This window comes from Pollachius pollachius (genome assembly GCF_949987615.1).
Source record: "Pollachius pollachius genome assembly, chromosome: 8".
Taxonomy (NCBI): Eukaryota; Metazoa; Chordata; class Actinopteri; order Gadiformes; family Gadidae; genus Pollachius; species Pollachius pollachius.
In genome coordinates this window covers 25,208,392-25,233,242 of record NC_136941.1, presented here as the reverse complement: position 1 = coordinate 25,233,242, position 24,851 = coordinate 25,208,392, and the positions used below count along the sequence as shown (strand labels likewise).

The window sequence follows — 24,851 nt, the reverse complement described above, 5'->3', positions numbered from 1 at the left end:
TTCAGAAACATTAAGCATCTCATATGGTCGGCCAATGCTGATCTCGTCACCTGTCCTATTAACTGCCCTATTAGAGGAAGGGCTGTGTTCAGAGGTCTGCATGCAGCAGTTACCTGAACATTAACTCTGCAAAAAGAAAACACAAATGTTTCTGCAGATACCAATAACAAGTGAGGCTAGCCTGGCCTACTATCAATTGAACCCCCACATTTTGAATATCGCCCAACCCCCCTTGAAGAGGTCCTGTTGAATGTACACACACGCTGCGCGCGCACACACGCACGCACACACACGCGCGCACACACACACTATTATACACACACTTTTTAACACAACATGTAACTCACACAGGCCTGTATTCTACACACACACTTTGTCAACACAACATGCCGTCACAGCTCGTCTCAAACCGCCAAGACACTTGGAGAAACCGACAAGACGTAAGACATAATTCATTCTACCTCTACTACGTGTATTTAACAGACTCAATAGAGAGATGCACACACGCACGCACGCGCACACACGCACACATACACAAACACACACACACACACATACACATACACAAACACACACACACACATAGAGGAAAGTGATAGGGATCTCAGGTGAATTCTCAAAAGTAACAACACAACTACCACTTCTCTGAGGGTGCGATGCACGGGAACACCGAATAACAATCCGACAACTTTATCCGGCCACCCCGGGACGGTGCTGTCTCCCCGATCCTGATGGTTTTCTCAACGTGAGAACTATTCAGAAATTGCTTAAAATTCTACAAATGGGCGGAAACGCTAAATGAAGATCAATAAAGTAGAGCAAGGCCATGCGCAACAGATTGGATCATGTGGGTCCTCTGAAAAGCAGACATTTATAACATATTTATCGACAAAGCTACAAGTGAAGGGGAGCTCTAGTAATTAAAAATTAAATACCCAGATGCTTGCATACTCCCACAGTTATGTCCTAAATTACACTCAATCGGCAATCAGATCAATATCAACACATGGAGCGATTCAACTCTTTAGAAATATGTCAACATGTCAGTTGTCATTTTATCTAGTGTATCGGCAAACACAACGATGATACTCTTGTAGGGAAAACGTGCACATCAGAACATGCAGCTACCCTATGAGGTCCTACAGAAACGAGCAGTTACCCACCAAAAAGTTTCCAGAGCCGCATTAATCCACTTCCCATGAACCCCTTTAGACTCTAGATGATCCGGACTTCAGGAGAACCCACCGTGGAGACCCGAGGCCACCTTCCCCGTCCTCCTCGGTCCGATCTGGTGGTTGTTTTAATAGTGGTAGTGTGTATTGGGGCCTGAGCGTCGCTCTCCTCGAGCTGCAGCGGAGCTATGGGGCATTGTGGGAGGGTGACGTCACGTTACCAACTTTTTTTTTGAGAGAGTTTACCATGTTGGTCGGTTCGTCTCCTCTATAGACTAATGGGTCTAATTCACATGACATATATACGCAGGTATTATAAAGCCCTAATATTTCGTTCTTGGCTTGGCATGTAGCCTATAATAACCAATAACAGGCCTACAAAAATTAGAAACAATTAAGGACTTTATGTAATAGCCTATTTAGGCCTGTTAGGCTGATTGCCTATACTTGTGTAATGACCTCAACTTTCATAAGAAAAATGCACAATAATTTTTTTTGGTTGTATTGGGGTAGTTTAAAATAGCTTTGGGCCTTTAGATCATTTGTAGTTTTGTTGTAATATGCTGAAAAGATTCATTTGTTTCATGGTAAGTTTAATCATTCAACATTATATGGCTATTACAAATAGGTGATCAATTTTTAATGGGTTTGATCAGACCTAATTTTTGTAATATTTAGATTTCATCCCTCATTAGAATGCATCATTTGTGATTAAATTGTGATTAAAATACTGTTAAAGTAAACAGCTCTCAGGCGTACATTTTAGTGAATGAATGACAAGGTCTGATGATATACATCATTTCTCATCGACGTTTGGAATTCATATTTTATCTTTGAACGAAAACATAGAAAAAGCATATTCTATGCCACCTAAACAATATGTAAAGGCATCAAGTCGAGAAGTTATAGTTAAACGGTACTGTCAAAAAAATATTAATAATGGAATGAATTTATAGTCTAAACCACTCGAAATTAATATCTTGAAATACGGAATATAAAAAATGTAATTAACCTATTGCAGTAACAAGTACATATACACATGTACAACATGAAGCAGGCATCATGTTGACAATCGTTTCGTGGCTCTAAGATTCATCCAGACGACATATTGGACAAACAATGTCTTTTTTTCGCAATGCAATAGAAGGGCCGGTAAAAGTTCGGAATTCTGCCCGTTTTGGGAAACGAGATGAGACCCCCACATGTAGACCCCGGTGATCCCTTTCACCGGAGGGTTTGGGGCGAAAGAATTACTTCCAGGGCACATCGACCCGTTTCCTCATCACCCCAACCCCCACTCCTCCATAACGAGAGGCTTCAACAGCCCGACCAGCACCAGGGAGGGCGTTTAGAGTAGGGGTGTACGCTGTAGGGAGTAGGGAGTAGGGAGTAGGGGGTAGGGAGCAAGGGTTTCAATACGTTTGTTCAATACGCGGGTTGATGCGGTTGTCTAATAAATCTGACAGACATGGACCACTGAAACACCTGCAACAAGATCAGTCATAACTGCTCAGATTTCTTATTGATAATAGTCCTAGTTAGACTGACTATATTAGAGTACAATTTCAATCAAAAATCGCAAATAACAAATGATAAATGGTTTGAAATGACTACTCAGTTTTAGGCAAAGTTGTCTCTTTTTCCTTTTGGCTCACAGATCCCATTCTAACATTCTGAATGTTACTTTCCTTGTAATCGTTTTGATCTAATGATGCTGTAAACCTAAAACAAAGCGGATAAGAATAAATAAGAGATAAACAAGGGACTGATGAGATGCAATGATTCCACAGTATAAATAAGAATAGTGCTTTTAATGTGGTATGTTTGTTTACTTCAATTATGGCATGGTCGGAGCCAGAATCATTGCTGTCAGGTGGTGGTCTGATATTTATAGTCCTAGATCGATTTTTAACTATCATTTGAAACAACCCAAATGCTGACATGTTATTTCCCACTCTCTCTGTAAATGCACCTATTTTCTATCCATCCCTCTTCCTTGCCTCTCTCTTTCCACTTCTCTCCCACAGCACAAAGGGGCGTGTAGGGTCGCTCTCATTCCTGCATCCAGTCTGGCTCTTTAATTCTCTCTCTCTCTCTCTCTCTCTCTCTCTCTCTCACTCTCTAACTTTTCCCTATGTTACCAGAGATGCAGCTGTAAAAAACACTGAAGGGAGAATGATCCTTAGACCGTCATGGCTCTATCTCTACCCAGCACCCAGTGAATCAGTCCTTATTAGACATGGTGTATAAGACAGCCAGCAATTGCATTTCAGGAAGAAGAAGTTGATGATGATGATGATGATGATGATGATGACAACAATGATGATGATGAGGCTGAGTCAAGAGAGTGATGAGCTTCCCTGAAATGAATCCTGCAGCTGTCATCAGCCTCTGATCACAAACGTGTGTGTGTGTGTTTATGTGGTGTACATCTCTAGTCATATATATTCACCTCGCTGCACCTCAGAGCCCTTATTTGAACACAACTTTCATTCAAGCAGGCACACTCACAGATGGATCAATAGACAGACGCGCACGCTGTTACATTTCTTCCCTTGCCCACTCCTTCAAAATAACCGCAGTGATCCCAAAGATTGATGAAAAACAAAATATTTGATTTTGATCCTTTCATGATCCTACATGCTAGATGTGTGGGAATATGCTATGTGCAGTTTGATTTGTTTAAAACGGATGAGCAGCTACATTATAGAGAGGACTGGTGATAAACATATTTAAATGAATGAGCAAAGCTGCTCAGGGATAGCTTTGCAACGACAACCAACACAGCAGAGAAATAATAGCAAAAGATAGTTTCACTTGGAGTATTGTTACTTTCTTTGGATGCCTCATGAATGTTTTCTTACTGCATCACACATTAGATGCATATTGGGACTACCCTCCTAAAAGGTAAAGCTCTCATCTAATCCATTGCAACAACCCGCCTAAAAATTACAAGAAAGTCATGAAAGGAATGGTATTGAGATCCTTTAAAATAGTCTACCCTTTTGAAACCAGCAGAAATGCATTTGAACCATGCCCATTCAAAACAGAGATACAACAACTTAAAAGGTGTATATATCTATCTATCTATATCTATATCTATATATACATATGTTATGTTTCCCTTCAAATACGGTCCACTGGTGAGTTCAGGAATGAGGTACAAGAGTTCTTTTTCGGCTGGGCCTGGAAGCTTTGTGATTAGTGGTGGTATCAGGTGGTAGACCGCCTGCCTCTTTTTGATAAGGCCAATGGGTGGAACAGGGGGCCGGCTCGTCACATTCATATCCACGTCATTGATGCAGCCGCCAAAGGGGAATCCTAGTGTGGGACAACAAGTTTGTTTGGAGAAAATAATAAAGTGTCAAACTTGTTTCTTGAATGTCTATAAATGTCCCCTGTGTATCAGCAGAGGCACTATGCTTATGTTCTGGTCGTGTTCGTTTCACATTAGTTTCACGTTTGAGCGAGGAGGTGAAGGTAGATTAAAGTTTTCCAGGATGATATAATGTGTATGGATGATTATTGACTATACCTTATTTCCTCTCAGACGTGAGCCACAGTCGGAACATGAGCGTTGTCATTATTCAAATAAGAGTGAGTCAAGGTAGAGAAGAAGTTGGATGACAAATACAAAATGTTCATTGAAATGTTTCAGGGAACTTAATATGATCATACTTAATAATATTGATTGTACCGGTGACTTAAACTGAGCTCCTTTACTAAATTTTGTTTCTACTATCTTAAGAGAGTGAGAGAGGGAGAGAGATGTGCACTGTACGATAATAAAGAAATGGTGTCACCCCATTTCCAAACATTGCTCTGCTCATACTCAGTGCAGTGCGATTGTTTGGGCACAGTCAGCATTTTGGCCTCCAATAACAACCCTAATGGCCGATGTCTGGAATCTCTGCTCCTTGTTTCTTCAGGGTCTTTATCGTTAGATAATACACTGATTCGATTCATTTGATTTGAAGAAAAGATATGGCAAAAGCTAAATGGTAAATATTTTTCTTTACTTTTTCTGAACGCTAAATGCCCAGATGAAGAACACTCGTAATATGAGTAGGTCGAAATATCTAAACAGAAGTACCAAACATTGTGCTGATCCCCAAACGTGTGTAATATAAATCCAGCTTTGAATTTTGTGAGTTGTGGCATCAGATCTTTATCAAGTATGCAACAAAATATAATAATATAATAGGCCTTTAATAAAATCCATCAGCACAAGAAGCATCCAGTCAGGGCAAATCTAGCCACAAACTTTACATTGTATTTCTGGATTAATAATTATGTTTCATATATTGATATAGCCTGTTGGATTAATAATATTTTTTCATAGATTGATATAGCCTGTTGGCCACTAATAGCTATATTTAATATATTGATAAGCCTGTTGGATTAATAATTAGATATTATATATTGATATAGCCTGTTGGATTCATAATTATGTTTCATATATTGATATAGCCTGTTGGATTAATAATATTTTTTCATAGATTGATATAGCCTGTTGGCCACTAATAGCTATATTTAATATATTGATATAGCCTGTTGGATTAATAATTAGATATTATATATTGATATAGCCTGTTGGATTCATAATTATGTTTCATATATTGATATAGCCTGTTGGATTAATAATATTTTGTTCATAGATTGATATAGCCTGTTGGATTAATAATTAGATATTATATATTGATATAGCCTGTTGGATTCATAATTATGTTTCATATATTGATATAGCCTGTTGGATTAATAATATTTTTTTCATAGATTGATATAGCCTGTTGGATTAATAATTAGATATTATATATTGATATAGCCTGTTGGATTCATAATTATGTTTCATATATTGATATAGCCTGTTGGATTAACAATATTTTTTCATAGATTGATATAGCCTGTTGGCCACTAATAACTATATTTAATATATTGATATAGCCTGTTGGATTAATAATATTTGTTCATAGATTGATATAGCCTGTTGGCCACTAATAGCTATATTTAATATATTGATATAGCCTGTTGGATTAATAATTAGATATTAGATATTGATATAGCCTGTTGGATTCATAATTATGTTTCATATATTGATATAGCCTGTTGGATTAATAATATTTTTTCATAGATTGATATAGCCCGTTGGCCACTAATAACTATATTTAATATATTGAGATAGCCTGTTGGATTAATAATTAGATATTATACATTGATATAGTCTGTTGGATTCATAATTATGTTTCATGTAATGATATAACCTGCAATTGCAATAGACAAATGCAGCAGTCGGGCAGACCAACGCGGGCGGTGCATTCTGGGTAGTCTGACAAATCACAATGGCGGAGTATCAACAAGCCTCGCAGAACATCATCTTCACATGGTTCCTTTTAGCACTTATTCAACAAGTGTGCCTGACTGTGGCAGACGACCTGACCTGGGACCATAACGGCTATGTGTTGTACTGTCCGTGCATGGGTAAATCTGTTCTCTATGTTCTTAAGTGTCCCTTTCTGGGTGTAACGTGACATGCGCGCATGGTATACATCTTAAGTAATCTCAACATCTGAAGTGTTTATCAAGTTTATGAGGAGACTCCTCTGTCGCTTTGTGTCATCTTCATTGCATGAAAAGCAATCAATGAAGAAATCCTGTTGTGTAATTCTTGTTACAATGGGGCCACTGTGTTGTATGTACTTTTTCTGCTGATAAACGGAACTTTTAAGACTCGACTCTTCCTTCAGTTGTGTCGTCAGGGACCTCCCGGACTGCACATGTACAACAATATGCACCAGGACTGCAACTGTAAAACAATATGCACCAGGACTGCAAGTGTAAAACAATATGCACCAGGACTGCAAGTGTAAAACAATATGCACTAGGAATGCAAATGTAAAACAATATGCACCAGGACTGCAACTGTAAAACAATATGCACCAGGACTGCAAATGTAAAACAATATGCATCAGGACTGCACATGTAACAATATGCATCAGTGTATGGGTTTGTTTGAATATCGTCTCATTTGAGTTCTATTTCTCCGCAGGCCGCTTCGGGAACCAGGCTGATCACCTGCTGGGCTCTCTGGCGTTCGCCAAGATGTTAAACCGCACCCTGGCAGTGCCTCCATGGATCGTGTACCGCCACCACGCACCCCCTTACGTTAATGTAGGCAACACACTCCCCCTTACCTTAATGTATGCACCACTCACCCCCTTACCTTTATGTAGGCACCACTCTTGGTCAGGTTTGGTCACTAAATGTGAGTCAGTGATGCATCATGGATGCTTCACTAATACTATTAACTCATATGATTTGACTTTCACAGATGGTAGCTCTGTTATTCGCAATCAGTACTTTGTCAATAGTTTATAGTTATTTTTTTTACATGTTTATTTTGAAATGATGTGCGTCAAGAAGATGTACCCTGTATCAGTTGTCATTTTTGACATATCTTTTGATCACTAACTTCCGAACTCTTAAATATACATCTTCATCTGTGTGTCTCTTCGCGGGGCTCCAGTAATAGGGGATCGGAAACAGAAAGCAATATATTGCTCCTCTCCAGCCCCTGCTGCAGAGCGAATTCAAATCGCCGGCAGAACGGGCTGGGGGCACCCAGTCTGTAACACCGTAATCCATCTCAACTATAACCGCATTTCACATTAATCGCAGAGTTTGCTGCGTTACCAACGTTGCCTATGCTGACTTAGGGTGCGGGATGTTCAATATCAATAAGGTTGAGTTCATAAGGCTAACATTATCTCTTCTGAGTCAACAATAATTTTGGGCAGGTGTGTTTGAGCACAGTATATCATGCTAAACGTTGGTAAACTCCAGATGTCGCCGACCGTCTTCTCTGTGCCAAATATCCCGCTGCTTCGGGTTTTCCTTTGTAGGCGCGTTGAGAGGAGGAGAGGGCGAATCCGCTGTCAGTGCGTGTGCATGTATCAGTGATACGCGGGTTGATACAATAAGTGGTAGTGTACCCGCGCACTATTGGCATGTATGCGTGCGTGTGTGTGTGTGTCTGTGAACGCGAACGACATGGAGAAAGAGTGCTATGCGGAGATGAATGAACAAAACGATATTTTTATTTCAAAATCGCGTAAAAAATAAATAAATATAAGCAGAATCAATTTGTGGCGCTCGGTGTTGTTTCTGTGGCGCTGTGCCACACATTGGTCAATGTGTGGGAAACACTGTCGTTCTATTCATCATACAACATGAGTCTATGTCGTTCTGTTCATCATACAACATGAGTCTATGTCGTTCTATTCATCATTCAACATGAGTATGTCATTCTGTTCATCATACAACATGCGTCTGTGTCGTTCTGCTAGGTCCATGAACCCTACAGCCAGTTCTTCCAGCTGGAAGCCCTCTCTGCATACCACCGCGTGGTCAGTCTAGAGGCTTTCATGCAGCATTTAGCTCCTCAACATTGGCCACAGGGCCGGAGAAACGCCTACTGCTTTGAAACGGCTGCACAAAGGAGTTCAGACAAGAAATCCTGCCCCATGAAGGTGAGACGTGAACAAATGGTTGTATAATTGATAACTGGTGTGTCAGCGATGACTTATAGTGGACTTTGAAAGCCCCCCCCCCTTCCTCCTGGTGGCTCAAAGACAAACTCACATATCTTTAGGCAAATGGTCTGCCTTAACTTTTTGTGATGGTCTTTTTTGCAGGACGGAAACCCGTTTGGTCCGTTCTGGGACCATGTTGGAGTGGACTTTGACAAATCCATATTGTTTGGTGGCATTGCGTTCAGTGCATATCATCAACCCCAATGGGTTAAGAAGTACGTTTCCGATTGAGTTTGCCTATCATTCCCACACGATGAAATAAACCGTGTGGCGTTTGGTTTCCGTTGTGTCAGTACGACTGCTTCGAATCATTCAGAACGATTATTCTTGTTATTTCTTACAAGCGTTTTCTACTCTGCTGGTCTCCCCGATTCCTCCCCGGGCTTGAGTAGGTACCCTTCCTCAGAACACCCGGTCCTGGCTCTCCCCGGGGCCCCTGCTCAGTTCCCCGTGCTGGAGGAGCATGTGTGGCTCCAGCGGTACCTGGTGTGGTCTGACAGCATGTCCAGGGACGGGGAGCGGCTCATCGCTGCCCGTCTGAAGCGACCGTATGTCGGCATTCATCTGAGGATCGGCATTGACTGGGTGAGACAAACTGGCTCAGCGCTAGCCAGTGCTGGAACAAGTATTCCCACTCACATGTTTAAGGGGTAATCAATCGACGATAATGTTGATCCTCGATGAATTGCTTAAGTCTAATCTATCATGTTGTAAAAATACATACACATTTTCTAGATTTCAGAGTCCAAGTATGTCCAAGATTAACTTCAAGAATTGCTACAGTATAAACGAAAAGTATACTGGATGAAACAATTTTACACTGGTTTTCAAATTGGCTTTCATCAAGCATTATCGGCCGTTGGAGCTCTAAACTTTATATTAAATATACATCTCGAAAGTCAATGTTTTTTTAATAGTTAAAAACATATTTTTTGGATTGTACAACAACCAGAAAAATAGATATTGGTTATTATACTCATTATCAAATAAATAGACAAGGACCATGTTAACGTCATTTTATTAATATTTGTGAAGTTATACAAATCAATTCGTCCGTGATTCTTTACTGCAGCAAAATGCTTGCAAAATGCTGGAGAAGGGGGATGCTGGCCCCCACTTCATGGCTTCCCCCCAGTGCGTGGGCTACAGCCGGCAGAGTGCCCTGCCTCTCACCATGACCATGTGCCTCCCGAACCTGACGGAGATCCAGAGAGCCGTGAAGCTCTGGGTGGGGAAGACCTCCGCTCGCTCCGTCTACGTCGCCACCGACTCTGAGTCCTACAGCAAGGAACTCGAAAAGCTTCTGGACAAGAAGGTGAACCCGCTGTGCCACTATTCCGTTATGTTTCGTATGTGCGTTCAGTGTTTCCCCATGCATAGACCAATGTGCGGCGCGGCGCCACAGAATGAACACCGAGCGCCACGAATTGATTCTGCTCTTATTTTTATTATTTTTTTTACACGATTTTGAAATGCAATTTTCGTTGTCTTCATTAATCTCCACATAGCACTCTTTCTCCCTGTCATTCTCATTCACACACGCACACAGAGACAAGCGCACATACATGCCAAAGGTGCGCGGATATACTACCACTTAATGGATAAACCCGTGTATCATACATGCACACGCACTGACAGCGGATTCGCCCACTCCTCTCAACGCGCCTACAAAGGAAAACCCGAAGCAGCGGGATATATGCGATTAATGTAAATTGCGGTTATAGTTTATATATATAACGGTGATAGACCCCAAGCCCGTTCTGCCGGCGATTTGAATTCGCTCTGTAGCAGCCGGGACTGAGATCGGGAAGTGGGCCGGTCCACTTTGAAATGTATTCTGTGTGCGGTTACGCGAATGAGCAAACGCGAAATGTAAAGGTGTATAAAATTGAGATAAAGGTGTACAGAGCAGTAGGTATATAGAGCAGTAGGTGTTATTGAAAGGTGTATAGAGCAGTAGAATTGGGTTCCTTACACTTCAAGCCGATTTGAATGATATTCATCCTGTCCTAACCCTTACAATTACAATTAGGGCAGTTAGCAGACGCTTTTATCCAAAGTGACTTACATCAACAGGAGGAGCTGGGGATCGAACTAGCAACCTTTCGGTTACAAGACAACTGCTCTTCCTCCTGAGCTAAGCCGATCATTAGCTGAGAACACTCTTTCAAAATCTGGTCCAGAACCAATTATTATATAGGGATCCAGACAAATGAATCTTGGTCTGTCTACCTGTAAAGATCCAAAACGGTGAGGTAAAGGTCAGGTTTCAGGGTAATCTGACCAACCTACTCAACTTCAACCTAATGCCCACCAATCTAGTGCTTAGAGCCAATATGTCCGCTGGATTAATCAAGCCAACTGCTAGACGGAGACGGCCACACGTGTGTGACTCGTATTCTTTCTAGTGACTGGCAAGTTATTTTTTAAATTTGTCAAATGTTGAAAAGCCAAACCCCTTTTTCATTCATATCCTTGATAAACGCGGGCCATATGCACATCGACCATATCCCTAAAAAGAAGTTTTAGTGACACTATTGAATCAGACCAAATCGGCCTGACTGAAAAAGCCCTTCATATAATCCCTATCGGTACTAACTGCTGTCCGGCTTGTTGCAGGTGAAGGTGGTGACTCTCCAGCCAGAGCTGGCCCAAACGGACCTCTACATCTTGGGCCAGGCGGACCACTTCATTGGAAACTGTGTCTCCTCGTTCTCTGCCTTTGTGAAGAGACAGCGTGACGTCCATGGCCAGCCGTCCTCCTTCTTTGGCATGGACCAACCTGGAAGAGTCAACAAGAAGGAGGAGCTATGAAAATCAAAAATGGATTGATGAATTCAGTGACCAATGAGGACAGGTTATGATGTGTGTGCTGGGGAAAGGGTTTTTGTTATCAGTCGGACAGTGCGGGTAAACATGTGGTTTGTTGGAAATGCTGCCATCAAGAGTCATTTAGTTTACCTTGCTTGGATGTCACCAGACCCTGAAAATTGTTGCTTTCTATTGCACTTCAGTTAAGAAGTGCTATCCTCATATTCAGGTAAACAGGTGGCTTTTTTAATGTAAAGTTTTTCAAACAATGTTTTGCATTACTGTAATTTATTTAGTTTTTAGCTGAGTTTACATTACCAACTGTCTGAAAGACTGGTTGTGTGTCTCACTATTGCAAGACACTTTTGACGTACAATGCACTTCTGGTGGACATTCCAGCTGATTTCTATGCATTAGATGCATACCATCACAACTAGCACAAACTGTTGCACACTACAACTACATTCTGCCAATTACTGGTCTTTATAGGGTTTATATCACTTCAATAGTAATAGTGTTACTACGGAAATGCTATGAATAAATGTAAATGTCGTAGCCACTCTCCCCAAGACCTTTTGCTGTTCCAACCTTCCTAGAATGATACATTTTTGAAGAGGCCCTTTCAAAGTCCTAATGTTGACCACAGTGCTTATAGAAGGTTTTCCTTTACAAGATTAAGGTTGGGCACAACGTCAGGAACAGGCCGTGCCATTTCAACAGATTTTTTACTTTAAGATTGGGTGGGTACTACCAGGGGCGTAGGAATGAGTTTAACATTGGGGGGGACACATATCGAAAACCTGACAGATCCGCTATAATTTTTAGGTGGGACAAATGCGCCTGTCTCCAATATTGGAGGGGACACGTCCCCTCCATCCCCCCCGGTTCCTACGCCCTTGGGTACTGCAATTAAACTTGACTTTGCTCACTTTATCGCCTAAATGGAATCTGATGAACCTGTTCTAGTTAGTTTTTTACAAAAAATCAATCACCTTGAATAAATTGTTCAATAAAATACAACATTTGTAAACTGGAGCACGAAGTTTCTTTCCATTTTTAATATAGCCTTGGCTGCAGAATTTAAGCTGATCCAATCAGCTGATGAGCCAGCCAGGACAGAGAGCTTACTTCGGGTTGCCAGATTCGACGGGACGCGTTTGTATCGAAAGTACTTGACCTTCTATTATATTATCGCGTGTATCTTTGTTCGTGGTATTTCTCTAATCTACACAATATAGAGAGAGATGGGGAGTATGTAACATCCAATTCGGTAAACGTGTCCCAGCTCAAATGAATGCATGTTTCTAAGGTGCCTTCGGGGGATAGAGATAATGAAACCTGGCAGTTCCATCATTGTTGCCAGATTGGGCCCGATTTCTCGCCCACTCTTCTTTGCCAGATTGGGCGGGGAATCAGGCCCACTCTGGCAACACTGATCTCCATCCTGGTTCTCAAGGATGAACCGCTAATGGCTGCGGAGCTGAGGACTGCTAAGACTGGCTACTGGTAATCTACAACCCACGGGTTACTCGTTGCCTGTATCTTGTCTATGCATATTGCATTGTTATCGTTTATCCACTTTGTTCTTGTCGTTATTTTTGTGAGTAGATTTACCTTAACGCTTACTAGATGAGCAACACGACCTGTCGGCAGGGTGTCTTGTTTGCCGTTGCTAGGCCAGCTGGATGATTAATTAACCCAAGTATCGCTAGTGTGTGTGTGTGTGTGTGTGTGTGTGTGTGTGTGTGTGTGTGTGTGGGGGGGGGGTAATCGTTACTGGGAGTTGACGTGTGTGTGTGTGTGTGTGTGTGTGTGGGGGGGGGGGGGGGGGGGGGGGTAATCGTTACTGGGAGTTGACGTGTGTGTGTGTGTGTGTGTGTGTGTGTGTGTGTGTGTGTGTGTGTGTGTGGGGGGGGGGTGGGTAATCGTTACTGGGAGTTGACATGTGTGATGGTAAACTTTACTGGGAGTTGACGTGTGTGATGGTTTACGTTAACTCAAACTGGTGGATGTGGCTACCAGTAAAACACCAAGCTAAACCTTCACGCGTTAACGCTACCTGGTCGTGTCAAGTTTTGGAAAGCTACACCAAACACTGTTTTCGATGACACCTATTGCTAAGTATTGATTTGTATTTGTGTGATACGCTTGCATTTGAAACGGGAACACTGATACTGCCCTTGTGTGTTTCCCCAGAGATATCCCGGTCGAGCCATCCGCCCCTCATAGAAGTGCACCTGAAGCCGCTCTTGAGCGCAGCGGGGATACGGAGCCAAGAGAGGAGGTTCGTCCGCTCCCCCCCACCATGTCGAAGAGCAAGAGCCCCGAGTCGGTGAAGGTGGTCGTCCGCTGTCGGCCCATGAACGAGAAGGAACGGGCGACCAAGTTCGAGAGGGTCGTCACCGTGGATGTTAAACTCGGCCAAATTATTGTCCGGAATCCCAGGTTGGCGTCAGCCCACGAACACCCCAAGGTCTTCACCTTTGACTCGGTCTACGATTCAAACTCCAAACAGATCGATCTCTATGATGAAACCTTCAGGCAGCTGGTGGATTCAGTTCTGCTGGGGTTCAATGGGACAATCTTTGCCTACGGGCAGACTGGCACAGGAAAGACCTACACTATGGAGGGGGTTAGAAATGACCCTGAGAGGAGAGGGGTTATCCCCAATTCCTTTGAACACATCTTCACACACATATCCCGCTCCCAGAACCAGCAATACCTAGTGAGAGCTTCCTATCTGGAGATCTACCAAGAGGAGATAAGAGACTTGATTTCCAAGGACCAGTCGCATCGTCTTGAGCTGAAAGAGAGGCCCGACACCGGTGTGTATGTGAAAGACCTCTCGTCGTTCGTCACCAAGAGCGCCGCTGAGATCGAGCGCGTCATGATCCTGGGAAACCAGAACCGGTCGGTGGGGGCCACCAACATGAACGAACACAGCTCGCGCTCCCACGCCATCTTCGTCATCACCGTTGAGTGCAGCGAGCTGGGCGTGGACGGGGAGAACCACATCAGGGTGGGCAAGCTGAACCTGGTGGATCTGGCGGGCAGCGAGAGGCAGACCAAGACGGGCGCCCAGGGGGAGAGGCTGAAGGAAGCCACCAAGATCAACCTGTCCCTCTCGGCGCTGGGCAACGTGATCTCGGCGCTGGTGGACGGCAGGAGCTCCCACATCCCCTACCGCGACTCCAAGCTCACCCGCCTGCTGCAGGACTCCCTCGGGGGCAACGCGCGCACCGTGATGGTGGCCAACATCGGGCCGGCGTGCTACAACGTGGAGGAGACGCTGACCACGCTGCGCTACTCCAACCGGGCCAAGAACATCCGCAACAAGCCCCGCATCAACGAGGACCCCAAGGACGCCCTGCTCAGGGAGTTCCAGGAGCAGATCGCCCGGCTGAAGGAGCAGCTGGAGAGGCGCTCGGGGAAGAGGAAGAAGAGACGGCCCCGGAGGAGGGTCGGGGAGGGCGGCCATGAGGGAGACCTGGAGGACGGAGGGACGGAAGATGAGGAGGAGGAGGAGGAGGAGGAGGAGGAGGGTGGCGACCAGGAGGACTACTGGCGGCAGCAGCAGGAGAAGCTGGAGGGCGAGAGGAAGGCCATCATGGAGGACCACAGCCTGGTGGCCGAGGAGAAACTGCGGCTACTCAAGGAGAAGGAGAGGAAGATGGAGGACCTGAAGAAGGAGAAGGAGGTTGGGGAGATGCTGTCCGCCAAGGTCAAGGTAAAGGCAGGAAGGAGCATACGAGTCCGGTCTAAGACTGCCGGGACACTCCCGGTGTCTTGTCTGAAAGGGTTCCGTTGACGCCCGCGTCTCGATGAGTAGGAAATACCTGGCTGAACAGAAAGTTCCGACTATAATGTCTCGAGTATGTCTGTACTATCTCACACCAGTCCCTATTACTGCAGTAGTATTCTTTGAAGAAGGGAGCAGATCGCTCGAGTCAAGAAAGACGTGTATTTGGTTTCAGTGGGTGAGGTTTGTTATGTATAATTTATTTGTTATGTATGCGGAACAAGTTAAGGCCTGGACATTGGTTCCTCTGCAGGCTAGTGTGTGTGTGTGTGTGTGTGTGTGTGTGTGTGTGTGTGTGTGTGTGTGTGTGGCTTACTTACATACTTGCTGGCTGATGAATTGAAAGAGAGGGGAAGATTGAGAGAGTTTGAGCTTGAGCAGCTGATGTAAACATTAGGCTGACATGATGAGGCTGATGTGTTTAATCTTTGTGTGTTTGTGTGTGTGTGTGTGTGTGTTCATGCTGAACCATGCTCTGACCTTCGGGTCTTACTTCCTCGGATCCATGTTTTATTTCTGTCATCGGAACTAAGCAAGATGCTAAGAGCCAGTTGAGCTGAGGGGATGCCCGTGGCTTCCTTGTATGTGACCGTGTGCTCTCACCCGCCCTTCAGGCCATGGAGAGTAAACTCCTGGTGGGGGGTAAGAACATTGTGGATCACACCAACGAACAGCAGAGGATCTTGGAGCAGAAGAGACATGAGATCGCCGAACAGGTTAGAAAGTTACACTCGTTACTCATACTTCCCCCTTTGGTTTCAAAGGCTCAATCAGTTATAAAAAATGACTTTTGCTACCGTCAAATGATGAGATGTGTGTGTTTGATTCTGTGTGTGTGTGTGTGTGTGTGTAGAAACGACGGGAGCGGGAAATGCAGCAGCAGGTGGAGAACCGTGATGAGGAGACGCTGGAGCTGAAAGAGACGTACAGCTCTCTGCAGCAAGAAGTGGACATCAAAACCAAGAAGCTGAAGAAGGTATCTCTCACCCCTGACCCCAAACGACTACTGGTTTCAATGGACAGTTTTAACCAAGTGTTTTTTATCGTTCAATGTCCCATAGGTATAGCTTTGCGATACAGATTGCTGTTTCAACGTACCCCGTTTGCTGAACCCAGGCTCAGTTGATGCCTGCATTCCAGTTTAGGCCACAATTGAACGTGCTCGATGAGGAACAGTGTTAAACGACCCAGTCGTTGTCACTCATTAATGTATGCCCGTGCCCCCCCCCCAGTTGTTTGCTAAGCTGCAGGCGGTGAAGGCCGAGATCCAGGACGTACAGGAGGCTCACATCAAGGAGCGGCAGGACCTGGAGCAGAGCCAGAACGAGCTGACCAGGGAGCTGAAGCTCAAGTAAGGGAGACGGCGTGGCCTTTCATTGTACGCAGGAGAGGGCCTCCGACGCAGCGGATCAATAGAATAACTCCTCTCTGAGCTGATCTCATCCCTTGTGTTCCCGTCGGACGTCGTTCCTGTCATTGCTGATTCCGTAGGAGGCCTTTCCGTTCAGCCAACTCCAATGGCCATCGTGTTCAAAATATAGTTGGCTATTTACTCACAGTATTGGCCCCTTTTGCTACGCTGAACCCACAGTGATAATAATGCGTGTGCGCAATAGTCTCATGATGAAAGTGTGAATGCTAACACATAACCAGTGACATGGTGGCTCCCTTCATGGCTGGATTCCTTCCAAATGAGTGTGACAGCCATTGTCAGCATACCCCGGCTAGACTGCACTTTCAGTGCCGAGAACTTCTCAGCCTGAATTACTCTGGTCCTCTATGATTCCCTTTTGTGGGATAATGAAGGGCAACACTCTGTGTTCCCGAGACAACAAAGACACAGATGCATCTAATATGTACACTTGTTCATCTGTTGTCTTTCATTCATCTCTAAATACCAGGTGGACCTAATCAAGGTGATCGGTTATAGGGTCAGTCTAATGGATCTGTAGAATCTACAACAATCTACAATTGTTTCTGTAGAACCTTGTTAAACAGTGGTAACGGTGCATGTTTCTGTGATAAAATATGCTCCCTCCCACAACTCCCATTTCAATTTTCTGTTCATGTTCAGTCTCCCCTCCCTTGTTTAGGTCATGTCCTTAGCGAGTGCCACATATCATCCAGGAGCCAACACAACACGCCTGGAGTGGTGTCAGACCACAGGTCACATTGCATCTCCTGGGGCCCTTTAACAAACGTTGGGGCCCTTTAACAAACATTCATTTCATTCTGGTTAGTCCTAATCAGAAAGCAATGGATACCACACGAGTTTCAGTTCGGTGGTGATTTCCAGCGCAGCGCCAGAACAAATACCAAAAACCAGTTGCGATGCTGGGGTGTAGAATTGAGGCGCACCACAAGCGTCATTGACCAGCGGCCAAATGGCCATGTAGTTAATTATTCAGCCCTAGATTCTACTCGTCAGCTCGGCAGCTGAATTGCTGGCCACATTTTGTTTACCTTTTGTTGGCAGTGGTTTATTGTGCGCACCAATCGCTTTTTATAATTTTAGTTTGAATACATGGAGCCCAGCAGGTTTCAAAGTGCAGAATGTGGGCTCATTCGGGGAGCATATTTCTTAATATAAATAATGGTGCCCTGTTCAACATCAAAGCGCCGAACAAATGAATAGGCACAGAGATTTGCCTCATGGCCTGAAAAAACACATGGGTACTTGGACCAGTCCATTGACACTGTCTGAAGGAGAGGGCTAGAGCTAGCCGGCTAAATAGTCTGAGTATATACGTGAAGGATAAACAGGGCTGCAGGTATTCATGGAGGCGGTACCAACAGTACACTATTATTAACACAAAAGGCTTGCAAATGGAGCATTTCTAACAACACGTGATGGGTTCTAACGTTAGTTCAGGAGACCTCTTTAAGAAATTGGTTGTGCTTGGATGCAAGATAATCAATGTTCACCCGCTGAACGGCCACGAAATACCAGGTTGCACCCCGACACATCCCTGCTCTCGGGAGTAACGCACCCCCGGAGGGAGTTCATTAAACGTCCGCTCTGTAGCCGTTTGGCTTCTCCCTTCCCGCTACACCAGGCCGATTACGACACAGAGCCACCGCAACAGCCACGCTGCGAAGGACCGAAATCCACCGAGTGCAACGCTTGCTTTAAAATGGTGTTTTCCATGAAGACACGTCAGGGTTCAGTCTGTTGACATAGGGCCGCCACGTAGTTCACGTAGTTCGCATTGGTGTTTGTTGAATTGTATTACAAATTCGCTTTCTACTTTGCTGAGATCAAGTGACACTATTGGTAGCAGAATGCATTCAAATAAACTCTCTGGTGTCGCTGGACCCACCCGGCAAAGTGGCATAAGTAACAGGATACAGCACAAAAATGTATTATATTATATTAAGGAAAAAATGTAGAACTGAATAAGCTTGTGAAACACAGAACGTGACTTGTATGCCGTTTCTCTCCTCTGTCCTTGACATCGGTGATCCTTTTGGCCTTTTTTCCTGAGTGTGCTGTTCTTCTGTCTTTGCAGGCACCTGATCATTGAAAACTTCATCCCCATGGAGGAGAAGAACAAGATAGTAAGCAGAGCCTTCTTTGACGAGGAGGACGACCACTGGAAAGTGAAGGCCATCACACGGCTAGAGGAGTAAGGAACCTGAACCCAGCCTCCTAGCAGAAGGCTTTTCACCTTCAATGCCTGTGTGATGCAATGTCAAGATATCGACATGTTTTCGTCTCGAGTTGATATTGTAAATTTTGCATTGGTGCTATGGCCCCATGGTACTATAGGGCTACCAACTGATAACGCACTTGGGTGGTATACTCTCAAACATGACATTTATTCAGGCAGAAATAAAGTTAGAACTGCTGTGCTCTAGCTTTATTCACTCTTAACAAGAATTATCCAAATCGCTTATTTCACTTGCACAACAATCTCACAGGTGTTATTTTTGTTTTGGTTCAAAGAACCTTTCAGAAAAAACCACCAAACTAGGCCTGGTGATGAAGAGGTTAACGAGTCTTTCTTTTATTAGCTGATCACATTGTGTGCTGCAGTTGCCTGGGCCCTGACTTTCACCTGATCTCTTTGAATGAGGTTACTGTGAATCGGCTCTATATACTCTTTTTTACAGATTTCACGGCTAACCCTTTCAACGGCTGTGACTGCTGTGAATGATTTGCGATAACAATGCGTGGTCGCGCTGAATCTTACTTGAGAACGTGTGTCCCAGCAACCACCAGATGATGTGCAGGCCCGTGTCGGCGGTGGGCTACAGGAGGCCTCTTAGCCAGTACGCCCGCGTCGCCATGGTGATGAGGTCCGAGGTCCGGTACAAGGTGAGCCTCACCAGGGTGTTCCATCAGTCCCCCCACGCGTCTATTCCTTAAAATATATTGCATTTTAAATAAAATGCAACCGCAGAAGCATCCGATTAGTTATCCTATATCCTTATCCTAATATCCTAATTACTTTTCTACTGTAAACAATGAAAATCATACTTTGCAATCCTTTGACTCTCGGTGTACAGTATAGTGAACTTACTGTTATCCAGACCGCGGAAGCAGCGTCTATGCGACCAAACCCCACCATACCGTGTAAAAAGTTAGCCCTGGTCACTGTTTCTGTAGGGTCATAAGGTTAACAGTCACTGGTCACTGTAGGGTCATAAGGTTAACAGTCCCTGGTCACTGTAGGGTCATAAGGTTAACAGTCCCTGGTCACTGTAGGGTCATAAGGTTAACAGTCCCTGGTCACTGTAGGGTCATAAGGTTAACAGTCCCTGGTCACTGTAGGGTTGTAAGGTTAACAGTCCCTGGTCACTGTAGGGTCGTAAGGTTAACAGTCCCTGGTCACTGTGGGGTCATAAGGTTAACAGTCCCTGGTCACTGTGGGGTCATAAGGATAACAGTCCCTGGTCACTGTAGGGTCGTAAGGTTAACAGTCCCTGGTCACTGTAGGGTCATAAGGTTAACAGTCCCTGGTCACTGTAGGGTCATAAGGTTAACAGTCCCTGGTCACTGTAGGGTCATAAGGTTAACAGTCCCTGGTCACTGTAGGGTCATAAGGTTAACAGTCCCTGGTCACTGTAGGGTCATAAGGTTAACAGTCCCTGGTCACTGTGGGGTCATAAGGTTAACAGTCCCTGGTCACTGTAGGGTCATAAGGTTAACAGTCCCTGGTCACTGTAGGGTCATAAGGTTAACAGTCCCTGGTCACTGTGGGGTCATAAGGTTAACAGTCCCTGGTCACTGTGGGGTCATAAGGTTAACAGTCCCTGGTCACTGTGGGGTCATAAGGTTAACAGTCCCTGGTCACTGTAGGGTCATAAGGTTAACAGTCCCTGGTCACTGTAGGGTCATAAGGTTAACAGTCCCTGGTCACTGTAGGGTCATAAGGTTAACAGTCCCTGGTCACTGTAGGGTCATAAGGTTAACAGTCCCTGGTCACTGTGGGGTCATAAGGTTAACAGTCCCTGGTCACTGTGGGGTCATAAGGTTAACAGTCCCTGGTCACTGTAGGGTCATAAGGTTAACAGTCCCTGGTCACTGTAGGGTCATAAGGTTAACAGTCCCTGGTCACTGTGGGGTCATAAGGTTAACAGTCCCTGGTCACTGGGGTCATAAGGTTAACAGTCCCTGGTCAGTGTGGGGTCATAAGGTTAACAGTCCCTGGTCACTGTGGGGTCATAAGGTTAACAGTCCCTGGTCACTGTAGGGTCATAAGGTTAACAGTCCCTGGTCACTGTAGGGTCATAAGGTTAACAGTCCCAGGTCACTGTAGGGTCATAAGGTTAACAGTCCCTGGTCACTGTAGGGTCATAAGGTTAACAGTCCCTGGTCACTGTAGGGTCATAAGGTTAACAGCCCCTGGTCACTGTAGGGTCATAAGGTTAACAGTCCCTGGTCACTGTGGGGTCATAAGGTTAACAGTCCCTGGTCACTGTAGGGTCATAAGGTTAACAGTCCCTGGTCACTGTGGGGTCATAAGGATAACAGTCCCTGGTCACTGTAGGGTCGTAAGGTTAACAGTCCCTGGTCACTGTAGGGTCATAAGGTTAACAGTCCCTGGTCACTGTAGGGTCATAAGGTTAACAGTCCCTGGTCACTGTAGGGTCATAAGGTTAACAGTCCCTGGTCACTGTAGGGTCATAAGGTTAACAGCCCCTGGTCACTGTGGGGTCATAAGGTTAACAGTCCCTGGTCACTGTAGGGTCATAAGGTTAACAGTCCCTGGTCAGTGTAGGGTCATAAGGTTAACAGTCCCTGGTCACTGTGGGGTCATAAGGTTAACAGTCCCTGGTCACTGTAGGGTCATAAGGTTAACAGTCCCTGGTCACTGTGGGGTCATAAGGTTAACAGTCCCTGGTCACTGTAGGGTCATAAGGTTAACAGTCCCTGGTCACTGTGGGGTCATAAGGTTAACAGTCCCTGGTCACTGTAGGGTCATAAGGTTAACAGTCCCTGGTCACTGTAGGGTCATAAGGTTAACAGTCCCTGGTCACTGTAGGGTCATAAGGTTAACAGTCCCTGGTCACTGTAGGGTCATAAGGTTAACAGTCCCTGGTCACTGTAGGGTTGTAAGGTTAACAGTCCCTGGTCACTGTAGGGTCATAAGGTTAACAGTCCCTGGTCACTGTGGGGTCGTAAGGTTAACAGTCCCTGGTCACTGTAGGGTCATAAGGTTAACAGTCCCTGGTCACTGTAGGGTCATAAGGTTAACAGTCCCTGGTCACTGTAGGGTCATAAGGTTAACAGTCCCTGGTCACTGTGGGGTCATAAGGTTACTGTGTCACTGTGTTTCTGGTAGGCTGAGAACCTCCTGAAGCTGGAGATGGATCTGCCTGAGAGGACCACAAGGGACTACGAGGAGCCGGCGATCGCCCCCAACGTGGCAGCAGCCCTGGAGGCGGCCCTCAGAGACGAGGACGAGATCCAGGTCGACGCCTCGGGCTTCCACAGCAGCCTGGGGCTGATGGGGGGAGTCGGCCCCACCGGCGCTGGAGGCAGCCTCAGGAAGCCAAAGTCGGGGTAAGACCGCCAGGTCCCTGCCTGGTTGACCCCTCTTTCCTGGTTCATTGCTTCATATCCCTTCTTTCTGCATTTGAGATGGCAGCCATTCCACACAGTATAAGAGTGTCCACGTTGAGGTAAAACAAAAATGGATTTTGGCCTCTTTTGCTTTTTGAGTGCAGAATGAACAGTTATGATACTGTCTTTTTTTTTTTGTGGAAATAATCTATTCCCGTTGTCTTTTGAAAATGTCAAATATATGAATTTACTAAATCACACGCAGCTTACAATTTGCATGTACATTCAACAAAGGAACTGATTTAGATATCACCACTTGCTGTCGATAGGTTGAAAACAATACAAGCTGCCTTTGGTTGAGGAAAGGAATGGGGGATAAAAGTAGAATGTGCCCATCTGTGACTCTTAAAGAAGAATGTCTGTAACCAATGAACCATCCTTTAGGAAGTAGGGGACTAATGTGGACATACAATGAACCCCTCCTTTAGGAAGTAGGGGACTAATGTGGACATACAATTAACCCCTCCTTTAGGAAGTAGGGGACTAATGTGGACATACAATGAACCCCTCCTTTAGGACGTAGGGGACTAATGTGGACATACACTTTGAGAGGAGGCCAGTAGCGAGGTTGCTCCAGCCGTAATCCTTTTTGGGCGATTGCGCCCAATCATTGTACGTCCTCTAAAAGGGCTTCACCACTGACGGGCTCGGATGGTGTTTTACCATAATGGAAGAGAAATACAACTGGTTTCTGTACCTTCAGCTTGATCTGGTCAGTTTGTTATCCTGTCCAACAAAGTCTCGCTTAAAAGGAGGACTTCTCATCGAGCGAGACTTAATTCTAATACAGTTAATGTCCCTTTTCGGAAAATGGAAGTCGTGTGGTATTTATTTATTTAGTTTACAGGCCGGATCAGTTCCATGATTTGTAATTATTTTAAGCGCTGAAAGAAGCTGTTGTCTTGTGTGCTTTGTTGCCTGTTTCCATGAAAGCTGGCCAGGTTAGCTCCTTAGCTACCTGCTCAACATCATAGCAATTCCTTCTTCTCACACATATCTGATACATCTAACAGCGGCATACGCAGACACAAACATTAGTGTGATTTGTAAAAGTAACTGACTGTTGAGTACTTCATTTATACTCTTCCCAAATTAACTGTTTAACTGTTGATTTCTTGAGGTTGGTCCATCTACGTGTGACTACAGCAATGCTTTCTCAAAGGTTCACAGAATTTGAACTTGAATTCTCCTGTGTTGATTCTCCTCTGCTGTCCTTTGTTGAATAAGGAGGATCGTCAAGGATTTGCAAAGCTTTGAAAGTGACATTGACGATGCACTGGTTAAAAAACTCAATCAATTGAGAACATCCAGAACAACTTGTATTCATAACAAAAAGAAACAATGAATTGATAAAACTGATTGAAAATATTTGCAATGTTGAACTGTTTAAATCCAAAGTGGAAAATGATTTTGAAAAGCTGTGTGGAATTGCAGGAATTAAATGAATTTGTAAAAGCCTTATTTTCGGCTGAGGATGCAGAAAAGGAGCAAATGAATGGTACAAAACCAAAATGACTGAATTTGAATTAATTAATTTTTTGAATTTGTTGAAGCTACAAAATGGACAAAAGGGGTTACAAATAAGCAGAGTGAAATTTATGCTGATGAATGCAATGATGATGTAAGACCTCAAGACAGTGTTTCCAACATAAAAAGTGTTCACAAAAAGTGCTCACAAAAATCAATAAGATCTGGCCGCTCCTCTAAGTCTTCTGTCTTATCTAGCAGGCTCAAATTGCAAAGCAAAAGAGTGAAATTGAGGGTAAGAGCTGCCGGAATGGAATGAAGGCAGGAACTTGAAAAGGAAGAAGAGCTTCTCAAAGCTCAATCTCAGGAAACTGAGATTGCAGCTAATGCTGCTAAGTTGAACATCATCAATGAGTATGAAGACTCATACATTGCTCAGCCTCAGTCGATGGACATGGTGAATGAATATATGGAAGGAACACTTTTGATGAAGATGCGAGTGTATATGCACAAAAATAAATGGATAAAGAAAGTGCAAGTTCTAATTTACGAGTGCATGTGGAACAGAGTGAGTGCTGTATGTGGGAAAACAACAAAGTTAAATTCTAATGAAGAAACTGTTAATGCGGTCAAAAGACCTCTGCAAGACGTAACTCCTCCCATAACACAGCCACAGAAAGACATGAGAGCTGTTGCTTATTTGAAGGCTGAACATAGCATCCAACCTATACCATGCGACCCAATCAAGCCTTAAGACGAGCAGATATTTTCTATCCAAGGACATATGGACCTCAAACATCATGCAAAAACAAAATATGATTACGGAAGCTCTAGTGAAACAACAGAGCCTGTCTTTGTTAGCACCACTCAGCATACCTGTGTTCAAAATAGATCCATTGGATTATCAGTTTTTCCGTGCTCAAAGGGCCTTTGAGCACGGAATT

General features: G+C 44.4%; 2 protein-coding genes across 2 annotated transcripts in view; both read left to right on the top strand.

Annotated features, from left to right (window-relative positions):
- Positions 1 to 6,511: 6,511 nt before the first annotated feature.
- Positions 6,512 to 12,582, top strand: pofut1 (protein O-fucosyltransferase 1; the record flags this gene model as incomplete). The annotated part of the gene is made up of 7 exons (XM_079742170.1): positions 6,512 to 6,650; positions 7,219 to 7,340; positions 8,516 to 8,698; positions 8,864 to 8,976; positions 9,154 to 9,346; positions 9,834 to 10,076; positions 11,381 to 12,582. 7 exons carry the CDS (start codon positions 6,512 to 6,514, stop codon positions 11,573 to 11,575), a joined length of 1,188 nt encoding a protein of 395 aa, XP_079598296.1. The 3' UTR covers positions 11,576 to 12,582.
- A 442-nt stretch (positions 12,583 to 13,024) lies between these two features.
- Positions 13,025 to 24,851, top strand: part of kif3b (kinesin family member 3B) — a 21,196-nt gene continuing 9,369 nt past the window's right edge. The window contains exons 1-8 of the mRNA XM_079742159.1: positions 13,025 to 13,078; positions 13,769 to 15,299; positions 15,986 to 16,087; positions 16,225 to 16,347; positions 16,604 to 16,722; positions 18,881 to 18,997; positions 19,584 to 19,689; positions 22,160 to 22,380. Of these exons, the coding sequence (XP_079598285.1) occupies positions 13,878 to 15,299; positions 15,986 to 16,087; positions 16,225 to 16,347; positions 16,604 to 16,722; positions 18,881 to 18,997; positions 19,584 to 19,689; positions 22,160 to 22,380 (2,210 nt within the window). The 5' untranslated portion in view covers positions 13,025 to 13,078; positions 13,769 to 13,877. The remainder of the gene's footprint in view (positions 13,079 to 13,768; positions 15,300 to 15,985; positions 16,088 to 16,224; positions 16,348 to 16,603; positions 16,723 to 18,880; positions 18,998 to 19,583; positions 19,690 to 22,159; positions 22,381 to 24,851) is intronic.